This window comes from Rhineura floridana, chromosome 2, assembly GCF_030035675.1.
Source record: "Rhineura floridana isolate rRhiFlo1 chromosome 2, rRhiFlo1.hap2, whole genome shotgun sequence".
NCBI classification, from domain to species: Eukaryota; Metazoa; Chordata; class Lepidosauria; order Squamata; family Rhineuridae; genus Rhineura; species Rhineura floridana.
In genome coordinates, this window is record NC_084481.1 from 116,016,369 (window position 1) to 116,030,143 (window position 13,775).

General features: G+C 40.7%; 1 protein-coding gene across 1 annotated transcript in view; it reads left to right on the forward strand.

Annotated features, from left to right (window-relative positions):
- The window catches only part of USH1C (USH1 protein network component harmonin), a 120,892-nt gene extending 117,291 nt beyond the window's left edge, over positions 1-3,601 (forward strand). The window contains 1 exon segment of the mRNA XM_061610247.1: positions 2,143-3,601. Within this exon segment, the coding sequence (XP_061466231.1) occupies positions 2,143-2,155 (13 nt within the window). The 3' untranslated portion in view covers positions 2,156-3,601.
- Positions 3,602-13,775: the final 10,174 nt, after the last annotated feature.

The following is a 13,775-nucleotide window of genomic DNA, read 5'->3' on the forward strand; positions in this document are numbered from 1 at the left end:
CCACATCAGCAGCGTTTTCACGCAATGCTCCTCCAACAGAGATCTGTAGGGGAGCTACATGGGCCACTCCGAATACGTTCATTAAGCATTGCAAGATAGATGCATATGCATCAGCTGAGGCAGCTTTTGGGAGGAGAGTGCTACAGCACGTCCTCTCAGACCACTAGAGTTTTGCAGCCCAGCATTATTCCCACCCTACATGGGTCAGCTTTGGTATGCGCCACCTGAAATCATCTTTTACATGCACAGGAGAAGAGACATTTGGTCTTACTGTGAAATCGGTCTTCTCTGTGCATGTCAAAAGATGATATCAGGGTCACTCCGTAGGAGGGCTGGGCTGCCGTGACAAGCACAAATAGGCCTTTAGAAGAGAGTATATGAGTACTGTTGTCTACTTCTGTTAGTGTGTTCTTCCTGTTCTATTCTTCGTTTATTGGCTTGTCATGGAGAAACTGAAACAAGAACAGGACCGAACTAGGAAGGGCCTGCGAAAAATTCAGCAGTGTTCTTTTGCCTTCAACCGCTAGGTGGAGCTAGCTACCCACCTGATATCATCTTTTGACATGCACAGAGAAAACCGATTTCACGGTAAGACCAAATGTCTCTTTAATGCCAGATGGGTAGACAATAAAACCACACTCATCTATGATTTGATTGTGGATGAAGGTGCCAATTTGGTGTGCATTACCGAGATCTGGGTGGGTAAGCTGGAAGGAGTTGATCTGACCCAGCTTTGCCCACCTGGATACTCGGTGCAACACCAGCACAGACTGCAGGGAAAGAGGCAAGGAGTTGCTGTGGTCTTCAGAACTTCTATCTCTGTCACCAGGAAACCATTCTGTCTTGGAGCTGGCTGGGAGGGCCTGCACCTGGTGTTGGGTCAAGGAGACAATAAACTAGGGTTGCTGATGGTGTACCATCCACCCTGCTGCCCAGCAGCTTCTCTGAAGAGCTGGCTGAGGCCATCTTGGCTGTGGTATTGGAGGAGCTCAGAACGATAGTTCTGGGTGATTTCAATGTCCACGCTGAGGGTGCCTCTAGTGTTCCAGTTTGGGACCTCATGGCCTCTATGACAACCATGGGGCTGTCTCAAGTTGTCACTGGCCCGACACATAGGCAGGGCACACCCTCAACTTGGTTTTTGCTCCAGATGGAGGAAGGGGGGGAAATTAAAGAATAAAGTTTGTTTTCAGAATTTACATAGATCTGTGCAGTGTACAGCTGCTTGCTTTTTAAATCCCATGAACATCAAATCAAATATTTAAAGGAATTAGGTTTTCCAAAGGAAAACATGTTTCTGTTGATGTTGGGTTTTGTGTGTCACTTTGCTTTTCTGTTAGACTCAGAATCATCTGCTGTCATTTCATCTATCATGATTGTCCAAGAGTCCTCTTTTTCATCAATTCAGTTTTATAAGACAGTTGATTTGAACTTCTTACAGTGCAATCCTATACATGTTCTTGCAGAAGTATGTTCACTTCAGTGGGAATTACTCTCAGGTAAATATGTATACCCACAGACCTGGGATTAAGCCCAATTAAATTCAGTGGGGCTTACTTCTGAGTGAATATACAAGAATTGCACTGTAAAGTCAAAAAGGTATATAGTAGGAATGGGGAACCTGTGACCCTCCAGATGTTGTTTGACTAGAACTCCCATCATCTCTGACCATTGGCCATGCTGGCTGGGGTTGTTAATGTTCCAAGGGGAACCCGCAGTACAACACTCCACTGCAAATTCACTACAAATTGATGTATGAACTGCTGAAAGAATAAACAGAACAGCAGAAACTGCCTATGCATCTCTTCAGAGAGGAGAAACACGTTTTGCATGCTACACCAGAAACACAAAAAGAGAAAACATAACTCACTCAAATTTTCTTTCCCCATTTGCTCACCTTTGTTTAACCCACTGCAAAAAAAATGGTGGCTACACTCATCATCAGCAAGTGTTTTATGGTTCTTTATTTGTAATGTTACATGACAAATTTGTCATATTTGCATGAGGTTTTTTGTGATCATACTTTGAAAGGTTAATGCTATAAACATTACCTTTATTTTGTTATATTGTTTTGCTTTCTCAAATCTTATCATAACTTAACAAGGATAGGCATTAACAATTTTTTTGCCTCTTCTCTTACAGGACATTTTTTTAATAACGTGGGAGAAACAAAAAACATGAATTTTGAAGAGAACTACCACTTTATTGGTATCAAGTAATTTTTGACAAATCACAAACTTCTTCCGGTAGAAAAGCGTGAATAAGAAGAATATTAGATTCTGCCAATTCAAGGCGCACCTTGTGTTTGAACTCTTGTGGCAACATGCCATTTTATTTCCTCTTGCAAGCTATGATCTGTGGTTGCTTATTTACTGCTAATAGTTGAATAGTTTGTTGTTGATTTTAAAAAGAGTCAAGGGCCAATTCTGAAATTATCTTAAGTCCACTTCAGGTAAAATTGTTTAGAAATTCTCATGTTTACAAAAGAGAGTTAGGTCATTTCCCATAGGTAGAAATGCAGCACAATCTTACATATGTCTACTCAAAAGTAACTCCACTGAGTTCAATGGGACTTACTCCCTGCAAGGCATGTATAGAAATGCAACTCCAGAAACCGTTTAGCAAAGAGGATCACTAAAAAGATGCAATCTATTACAGCATATTTTCTTTGTACAGACTTTATAATTAAATAAGGCCATATTTTGAAATTCGTTCTGTTACCCGTCTACCTGTTGAATACCCCATGCAGAGGCTTGGAAATGAGCCAGTACACCCACCATCTTGAAATTTTAGAAGTATGATTGAAAGATTCTCACTGAATTCAATGGGATTATAATACTGTAAATTGTCACTTAATTCCTGTTTCACAGGTAATATTTAAATATAGAAGTCTTCTTTGCTAAGAAGTGAATTTTCATCGTGAGTATTTAGCTGTGGATGATGGGACTTGTAGTTCAGCAACATCTGGAGGACTACACCCTAGTCAGTACTTGGCATCATTACAGTCAATCAAATCAGTAAATCATAAATCATAACCCAGTAAAACCAAAGTACTTGAATTAAGGCCAATTCACAGACAAACACAAACCTGTTTCTTCTGCTACCACTCAACATGTATCACCAGGACTTGGCATTGTAAACATAAGTTACATCGTATCTCCCTAAGTATTTGCTATCTGCGTTACAGAGACATGATAAAGGGTGGGAGGAATAGTAAAAATGGGATGGAGATAGGAGGTGTAAGAGAAGAGATGCCAGTCTTGTTTTATAATAGATTATTTATTCTATAACAATCAGACATTGTATCATAAGAATTTTATCATTTCTTTCATTTTGAATCTTAGTGAGAAGACCCATATTCACATCATTCAGTTAGTCAAATTCCATTGTATGGCCAAAGTCATGCACAATCAGTAAAAGCATCTGTCAGCAAAGCAATAATACAAGTATGTTCATAAGTGTAGGCATGTATCTGCTATAATCACATCTACATTCAGCTGTGAATTTTATATTGCCTTTTGTGTACTTTTCTAACTTACTAATACTTGAGGCACAGAGGAAAGATATATTTTTTTAAATCACAGTGATAACATAAATAATTGAATACAGTACTTAATGTTTCTTTGAATTGCTGTCTAGAACCTTTAGATGCTGCATTTACATTTTATTCGTTTCTCTGTATTCAAATTTTGTTTTTATGTTTCATATCCACTATAGTTCCAATGTGCCATGTTATCCAAATATACAGCACAATTTCTTAACTGTCTTTTCACACAATAGAGTATTTTGAAAATAAAACGGTACTTGCCAAACATTAAACCACTGTGTCTTTTAATTGAATTCTGATAACTAGTTGTTGGTGATAGATCTCTCAAATTATTGGTTTGTTTCACAATGATTTAAAAAAACACTTTGGGGAGGTATGTGACAAACATCACCCTAGGTGCATTGGGATATGGGTTCTATAATTTGGTAGTATAGCATATGGTCTGCATGCAGAAGGTTTCAATTTCCAGCATCTCTTGCTTGGAAGGATCTCAGATAACATGACTGGGAAAGATATCAGCACTAGACTTTAGAGAGCCACCACCACTCCAAATGGACAGCACTGTGTTAGAAATTATCTAGTTTAGACCAATTGTCTCCCTCCTTTTAGGACTAGAACATGACCTCCTTTTGGCATCAAAAGCTATTTTCTTCTTGCAGCAAAAAAGAAGGTGGGAGGGATTTTTGTCTGGACCATGACAGAGGGAGAAAATCATGCTCCCTGATTGTACACAAATCTATGATACCATATATTCTTGGTATGTTAATTTTAAGGGAAGCAGAAAGTGAAAGACAGCAGTTCCATCAGCCCTTGTTCCATCATAGGTAAATAGTTAAGGTATCAAACCATTCATGTGCTACAAAATTCAATTATTCTCACAGTGCAGCCTTGAACTGTATTGGGGGTGGCATTACAGCATGAAAAATAACGGTGAGTAAGGAAGATATAGGCTGTACTATATAAATTCTAGTGGGCAATAAAAAGATCTTGTGAAATAATTTATCTGGCTTGGAAGGGATGGTATTTTTTAATGCAGCACTCTTCCTCTTAGCCTGTGAGCAGAATAGGCTTTCCAGTATCAAAAGGGGACTTCTGACTTCAAAGGACTTACTATATTTAGTACTATACTATAATGTATAAATACACGGTCAATATAGGAATCAAATTGATTATATAATTGGAAACAGAAGATGAAGAAGTTCCATACTTTCTGCAAAAACAAGACCAGGAGCAGATTGCGGTACAGATCATGAACTGGTCGTATCGAAAATCAGAGTAAAGCTAAAGAAGAACAACAAACCAATCATATTGCCAAAATACAATTGAAATAACATCCCAGAAGAATATAAAGATCAAATAAGGAACAGATTTGAGCCTTTAAACTTAGTTGACAGAGAACCAGAAGAACTATGGAGTGAAGTCAGGGACATTATCAGGGAAGAATGCAAAAAGACAATACCTCTTGTTAAAAAGAGAGAAAGACCTCAATGGATGACTGAAGAAACTCTTGAAATGGTTAAAGACAGAAGGAAAGCAAAAGCAAAAGGAGATAGAAAGACAGTCAGAACCCTAAATGCAACTATACAACGACTAGTACGTAGGGACAAAGAAAACTATTACAATAGTTATTGTATAGAAATAGAAAAGGACAACAAAATGGAAAGAACAAGAGCCCTATTCCAAAAGATTAGAGAAATGAAAGGGAAATTTAAACCAAGAGTAGGGATGTTGAATAATCAACAGCCGAACACACTGACTGACAGAGATGAAATAAAAGGAAGATGGAAGCAATACACTGAACAACTCTATAAAAGTGATGCCAGGATGACAGATTCATTCATGGAGGAACCATATGATGAAGAACCAGAAATTTTAGAATGTGAGGTGAAAGCTGCTCTTAAAATTCTTGGAAGAAACAAATCACCAGGAATAGACGGCATACCAATAAAGTTGCTACAAGCTACTGAGACTGAATCTGTCCAAATTTTGACAAACATTTGTCAAGAAATATGGAAAACTAAACAAGACTGGACCACAGACTGGAAGCATTCAACATATATCCCACTTCCAAAGAAAGGGGATCCCGGAGAAGGCAGTAATTACTGAACTATTGCCTTAATATCCCATGCAAGTAAAGTAATGCTCAAGATTCTACAACAAAGGCTCTTACCATATATGGAGCGAGAAATGCCAGACGTCCAAGCTGGATTTAGAAAGGGAAGAGGCACCAGAGATCATATCGCAAACATACTTTGAATAATGGAACGGAACAAGGCATTTCAGAAGAAAATCACCCTGTGCTTTATAGACTACAGGAAAGCCTTTGTGTAGATCATGAAAAACTATGGAATGCTTTAAAAGAAATGGGGGTGCCACAGCATCTGATTGTCCTGATGCACAACCTATACTCTGGACAAGAGGCTACTGTAAGGACAGAATTTGGAGAAACCGATCGGTTCCCCATCAGAAAGAGTGTGAGACAGGGGTGTATTTTATCACCCTATTTGTTTAATCTGTATGCAGAACATATCATACGGAAAGCGGGATTGGACCAAGATGAAGGAAGTGTTAAAATTGGAGGAAGAAATATCAATAATTTAAGATATGCAGACGATACCATACTCTTAGCAGAAACTAGTAATGATTTGAAACAAATGCTGATGAAAGTTAAAGAGGAAAGCACAAAAGCAGGACTACAGCTGAATGTCAAGAAGACTAAAGTAATGACAACATAAGATTTATGTAACTTTACAGTTGAACTTGTCAAGGATTATCAATACCTCGGCACAGTCATTAACCAAAATGGAGACAGTAGTCAAGAAATCAGAAGAAGGCTAGGACTGGAGAGGGCAGCTGTGAGAGAACTAGAAAACGTCCTCAAATGCAAAGATGTATCACTGAACACCAAAGTCAGGATCATTCAGACCATGGTATTCCCAATCTCTATGTATGGATGTGAAAGTTGGACAGTGAAAAAGGCAGATAAGAGAAAAATCAACAGTTGAAATGTAGTGCTGGAGGAGAGCTTTGCGTATAGCATGGACTGAGAAAAAGACAAATAATTGGGTGTTAGAACAAATTAAACCAGAACTGTCACTAGAAGCTAAAATGATGAAACCAGGGTTATCATACTTTGGCCACATCATGAGAAGACATGATTCACTAGAAAAGACAATAATGCTGGGAAAAACAGCAGGGAGTAGAAAAAGAGGAAGGCCAAACAAGAGATGGATTGATTCCATCAAGGAAGCCACAGACCTGAACTTACAAGATCTGAGCAGGGCAGTTCATGACAGATGCTTTTGGAGGTCGCTGATTCATAGGTCGCCATAAGTCGTAATCGACTTGAAGGCACATTATATAATACTATACTATCATAGTTTTATCATTGCAAGAGAAGCCATAAGGCTTCTGTGTGAAATAATCTCAGATACCTTCACCAGCAAGTGTGCAAACATGTCCTTAGAAGAAATATAAACCTTGCTTGGACTTTTTTCTACTCTTGTCTCTTTTCCTGCACTGTTTTCCATTATGCAGATCCCTGACCTCTTCATCCTCGCATAGCTTTAGAAGGTTTTTGTTTACTTATTGCCTAACAGGAAATTTAAGTGGGAAAGAAGATCTTTTTCCCATGTAATCATGCTGTAGAAGGACTGATCTGGCAATTATACTGACATTTAATGGGAAAAGAAGAAAACAAAAGACACCCCTGCCACCATTTTGAGGGTCCATGTTTTGTTTAATTTTTAATTGATTTCTTCCCCTCTTCTTTCTCCTTTTAAAGCAAACATTCTGTGCACAGGAAGTATACAGAACAACTTGTAAAAAACTAGTCACAATACAAAGATTTGCATATTGATATTATAGATATTTTAAAATAATTAGGCTTGTTTATCTGCCCATTGGTACAAAGACATTTCTCCAGGAATAGAGCAAATGATTAACTAGGGCTCAGCAGAGAATGAACTGTTTAACTGGAATGAGAAATTAGCTAGATCAGCAGACAGCAGTAATGTTTATCTCTGGTTGCTTAATAGAACTTCATTTCAATGCAATGACTTTTAGGATAAAAGTCACACCACCAATTTTACACAGATGTATGTACCAGCTAGCATGACTTTTGAGTAGCAGGAAGACAAGGAGGATATCTGGAACCATCACTCCAAGCAGTCTAGCTATTTGCAGTTTTTTCTTCCCTTAAGAGAATGGTGAGGGAAAATTCATACCTTTAAGTTTATCCTCTGAAGAGCTTCAACAGGCAAAAGTCACTGCAGACACCACCAGCTTTAAAGACCAAAGAAAAGAGACTTTAAAGTCCATGTTTTTGTTTAGAGGTCAAATAAGGGTAAAACCTCCTTATGTTTACAAAGTGGTCACCACCTGCACAGAATTTTTATGTAATTGGATCACTGCCTTTGAGGAAATTGGTGATTTTCTGTCCCATATCTGTTTGGGCCTGACAGCAACAGGGATTAATATAAGCAGCAATCAGTGCCGGATTTAGACATAAGCTAAACAAGTTACAGCTTAGGGCCTCACAATCCGCAGGGGCCTCAAAAAATTTCAGAATTTTTTGGGGGGGCTTTTAAATTTTTATGTGTACTATGGTGTAATTTTTTAACGAAGGGCCTCCAAGCTTTATATAGCTTAGGGCCTCACCAAGTCTAAATCCTGCACTGGCAGCAATGTATACTTAGGGGTCTATACAAGAGTCAGGCGTGTTCTTTACTTCTCCTCTCCATAATTTGGGCCAGAAACAAAGATATGAATGCTCTAAGCAACAACAAAAAGCTTGGCTCTAGTAGGAATGCTTCTAGCTCACATGTCAGAGAGTAATCACTCTGTGTGTTGCTTTCCATTTGGATACAGTATGACTGAGTTTGTTCACACCTCTGTGAAATGACAGTGTAGATCAGAAGCGGACCAGAGACTATACGCAAGCAAAATTCATTCGGCAACAGATATGGAATCTTTTTCATGTTTATGCTTCTAAAAATGGTTCTGCAGAAAATTTCCACTAACCCTTGTGTCATCGCATTGTTATCAGAAATCCAGCTCTTTAACAAGGGCAGTGCCTTGTTTCATTTATAAAACAGCTTCACTCTATTCTTGGAGTTAAATCCAAGCTCTGGAACTCATTAATAACATTACACAGATGAGCTTATTTTGTTCCAGGCACAGCTAAACAACTAACATTGGGTGTTGCATCCCAATCAAGGCAATAAGTACTCTATTTACAGTTATCTATAGTGCACTTGAAGAATCTGAACAATGAATAAGAAGTGTTTCAAGTGTACTTGCATTTATTATTTTATTTATACCATTTAAATTTCATATTTAAAAAACACTCAAGAATCTAACAATAGATTAAATTTTAAATGACATTAAAACTAGAAAAATTCATTTATGGGGCAAATGTAAGTCCCCAAAAAGGGGTATGCCAGGGGGAAACTTACCTTGGATCCTAACTCTGCTCATCTCAGTGATGTGACCTGGCAACACAGTGGAACTTTCACCAGCAAAAAGGCTGGTGTAAGACTCTTAGAAGTATTTACATTCAAGCGGTATATAAATTTTGTTAACTAAATAAATAAATCAAACTCTAAAGGCTTGTTTTCCCTCTGCCAGGCTTGGGCCGGCTCAGCTGGCAGTAGCTTTGCTCCTGAACAGGGTTCGGATCTTGTATCTTTTATACTGGCTTAACTTAAACTGATGCAAATTATGCTGATTTCCCATAGTTAGGATTTCTCCCTTAAACAAGGCTGAACCGTGGGAATGATATTCGTGAACTGTTCCATCAGCATCATTGAGGTAATATTGGGCAGGGGATGTAATAGTGGTGGTAGGCAGACTGGCTGTTACAGGGGAAGGGATATAAGACATCTTCGTGCTTGCATCCCTTCTAGTCCCCCTTCCAACTATCAGGACACTGGTAGCTATTCTGAGAACTCTCAGGATCTTACTGTCCTGCTGATGAATGCAAGGTCAGTGACTAATAAAACCACTTTAATTCAGGACTTAATCCTGGATGAATGCGCTGACCTTGGTTGTATTACCGAAACCTGGCTAAATAACCAAGGCAGAGTAGGTTTTGTGGCACTCCAGCAGCCTAGATCCAGGGGACGGGGAGGTGGGGTCGCAATTGTCTGCAGGGATCTATCTCTCCTGTCAGGTACCCTGTCCCTAACACCTCCAGCTTTGAGTGTGTGTGCCTGGCGTTGGGTCAGCGAGACAGAGTGGGGATTCTGTTGGTGTACCGTCCACCCCGCTGCCCAACAGTCTCCCTCCGTGAGCTGGTGGAGCTGGTCTCAGCATTGGTGTTGCAGTTCCCCAGGCTGATGGTCCTGGGTGACTTCAACATACATGCCAAGGTTAGACTCACAGGTCCAGCTCTGGATTTCATGGCTGCCATGGCAACCATGGGGCTGTCTCTAATATCATCTGGACCAACGCATGTGACAGGACACACACATGATCTTGTGTTCAGTTCGGGACAGGAAGAAAGTAATCCAAGGGTGGAGGGGTTCTTAGTGACTCTGTTGTCAGGTGGTGATCTGGCCATGACAAGGTTTAGACTTTAGGCCCCAGTAACCTTCGCAGGGTTGAAGGGCCAATTAAGATGGTCTGCCCCCTGGAGACTCATGGATCCAGATGGTTTCCTGAATGCTCTGGGGGATATTCCCAGCATGGCTGGCGATACTGCTGAAGCCCTGGTCAATCTCTAGAATACCGGGTTGACCCGGGAGGTGGACACTATTGCTCCAAAGTGCCCTCTCCCACCAGGGAAGGCCCATAATACACCTTGGTTTACTCAAACCTTGGGCCTGATGAAATGACAGGGACAATGGCTAGAGTGACGATGGAGAAAAACTTAGTCCGCTTCCAATCAAACACAGGCTAGAGCCCATTTTCGAGTCTACCATGAAGAAAGTGCACTTCTCTACCACCATTGCATCTGCTCAGTGTCGTCTGGCGATGCTTTTATGGGTGGTCTGGGGTCTTTTGGGCTCTGGCCCTACATTAGACCCCGAGCCTTGAGTCGCTCGCTGTGACATGTTTGTGAGGCACTTTGCAGATAAAATTGCTCGCATTCGGACTGACTTGGACTCCTCTTTAACTACAGTTGTGCCAGATGTCCTTGAAGCTTCCTCTGGTCATTTTTCTGTGGATACTTTTCAGCTTGTAAAGCCTGAGGATGTGGACAGGATTCTGGGAGAATTGAGGGCCACTACTTGTTCCCTTGACCCTTGCCCATCCTGGTTAATCAAATCTGCCAGAGGGGGAGTGGCTGACTGCTTGGCATATTTAATTAACATCTCCCTAAGGGAAGGTTCTATGCCAACATTGTTAAAAGAGGCTGTGATAAGACCTTTGTTAAAAAAGCCTTCATTAGACAATGCGGATCTTAACAACTTCCGCCCAGTCTCTAATCTGCCCTTTCTGGGCAAGGTGCTTGAAAGGGTAGTGGCTGCTGAGCTCCAGGTTTTCCTGGATGAATCGGATTATCTAGAGCCTTTTCAATCAGGCTTCAGGCCAGGTCATGGGACAGAGACTGCCTTGGTCGCCCTGCTTGATGACCTATTCCGGGCATCAGACAGGGGAAGTGCATCCCTGTTGGTGCTGCTGGACCTCTCAGCGGCCTTCGATACGATCGACCATGGTATCCTTCTGGGCCTTCTAGCTGGGATGGGACTGAGAGGCACTGTTTTACGGTGGCTCCTGTCCTACCTAACGGACAGGACCAAGAAAGTGGTGCTGGGAGACGACTGCTCGACCCCCTGGCCATTGGCCTGTGGGGTACCGCAAGGTTCCATTTTGTCCCCCATGCTCTTTAACATTTATATGAAACCGCTGGGAGAGGTCATCAGGAGATTTGGAGTACAATGTCATCAATATGCTGATGCCACACAGCTCTATCACTCCCTACCACCTGATTGCAGGGAGGGAATGCTCATCCTAAACCGGTGCTTGGAGGCTGTGAAGGGCTGGATGTGGGCTAACAAACTTAAACTTAATCCAGACAAGATGGAAGTACTGCTGGTCAAGGGAAAAACTGCACCAGGGACAGGGTTGTAACCTGTTCTGGATGGGATTGCACTCCCCTTAAAGGAGCAGGTCCGCAGTTTGGGAGTCCTCCTGGATCCTCCCCTGCTGCTTGAATATCAGGTTGCTGTGGGAACCAGGAGCACTTTTGGCCAACTCAAACTGGTCTTCCAGCTGTGTCCGTTCCTGGAGGCAGTTGACTTGGCCACAGTGACACATGCATTGCTGACATTGAGGCTTGATTACTGTAACGCACTCTATGTGGGGCTGCCTTTGAAATGGTTCAGAAATTACAGTTGGTTCAAAATGCAGCAGCCAGAATGTTAACTGGAGCACGGCGCAGGGAGCCTATCACCCCTGTGCTTTATCGACTCCACTGGCTCCCAATTTGCTTCCGGGCCCAATTCAAAGTGCTAGTTCTGACCTTTAAAGCCCTAAACAGCCTTGGACCAATGTACCTGAGGGACCGCTTACGCCCATATGTACTTGCCCGCGATTTAAGATCATCTGCCTCTGGTCTCCTCTGCATGCCTGGAGTGAAAGACATTAGATTGACAGGCACGCGGGAGAGAGCTTTTTTAGCCGTGGCCCTCAAGCTTTGGAACACCTTACCCCAAGAAGTCTGCTCTGCTCCCTCCTTGATGGTTTTCTGGAGTCTTCTGAAAATGATCTTGTTCCGGAGAGCCTTTGGGAAGGACTGAAGGCAGAGCCTGACACTGATTTTATGCCCTCTATGTTAAATTTTACCCTTGTAGTCCCCTTTAGTATCACTCCCTATATATATGTATATGTGTGTGTGTGTGTATTGTATTTTATGTATTTTAATTGTATTTTTTGTATTTTAATTTATTTTAATGTTTTTGTGATTTTATTGTTTACAATTTTATTATGTACGTGTTTGATTTTATTTTTGTAAGCCGCCCTGAGTGCCCTATTAGAGGGTAGAAGGGCAGGATAGAAATATTATAAATAAATAAATAAAATAAATACAAGGCATTCCCTTACAGTGAGTTTTTGGGGGTTATTGTCTGATGGGAGATAACATCTTTATGTTATTTAAGAAGCATTACTCAGATTAGGATTTGTTTGTCCTCAATGGCATCTTCATGTTCAGTATGTGATTCATGATTGACTATGATCACTGATATAACCAATCCAAAAATCATTGCCCCCACTCTAAATCAAATTTGTTTATTCTCAATGGCATCAACATATAGTCAAATCTGATTGGCTACATAATCACAGTATTGTTGTATTCACTACAATACCCCGATTGTTGGATCTGATCTAGAAAGAAGTCCTAAACCAGGAAAAATAGTGATGAAGAAGCAGGAGATAGATAAAATGTGAATGGGATGTAAAAGGAGTGAATATTCTCATTAATTAAGTTGTCTGGGAAATATTTTAATCCCAGCATAATTAAAGAAGCACACATTGTGTATTGACTCCCACACAAATGAGGTCAAAATGTATTGCTATTTAAGATTAATTTTCTCCATTACATATAGACTCATGGAAAAATCAGTCATATTGGGCACAGCTGATCAGTTTCAGGTATAATAAAATTCTGGACTTATGGAAATAAGAAAATAATATTGCTATTGAATATCTTGGAAACAAAACTGTATGCCCTATTTATGGCACCAAAATATGGGATCTAACAAATTTGTAATGTTTTCAGAATATGATTTTAAGAAGCCTTTAGCATATCTCTTCAGCTACACTGAGAACCAAAACAAGCATGCTATTTGCAGAAAAGATAATCTATTCACACCTATTTAACTCTTGGTAGTTCCACAACCCTCCAAAATTGCAGGGGATGGTGGCCTGGGAGAGGGCATTCTCTGTGGCAGGTCCTATGCTGTGGAGTTTCCTCTCAACAAGGTGTGCCTGGCACCTTCTTTATATAGTTTCCATTGCATATTGAAGATGCACCTCTTTTCCCTGGGCTTTGAAAACTAAAAAATGTGTTTTTAGGACTGTATTGGCCCGTGGGCAAGTTCAGCAGCTATATTAGCAGAATAGCTGCCTGTAGGCAAGGGGGGGCTTATATTCCCCCCCCCAGCCTTAGTTCTCTAGTTTAGCATTCAGTATCTAAGCATGAGGAAGATGGTTCAAGGAACAGTCAATGAATTAGCTCAGAGCCACCTGGAGTCTAATCTGGGGTTCCTAATAAGCATTTGGT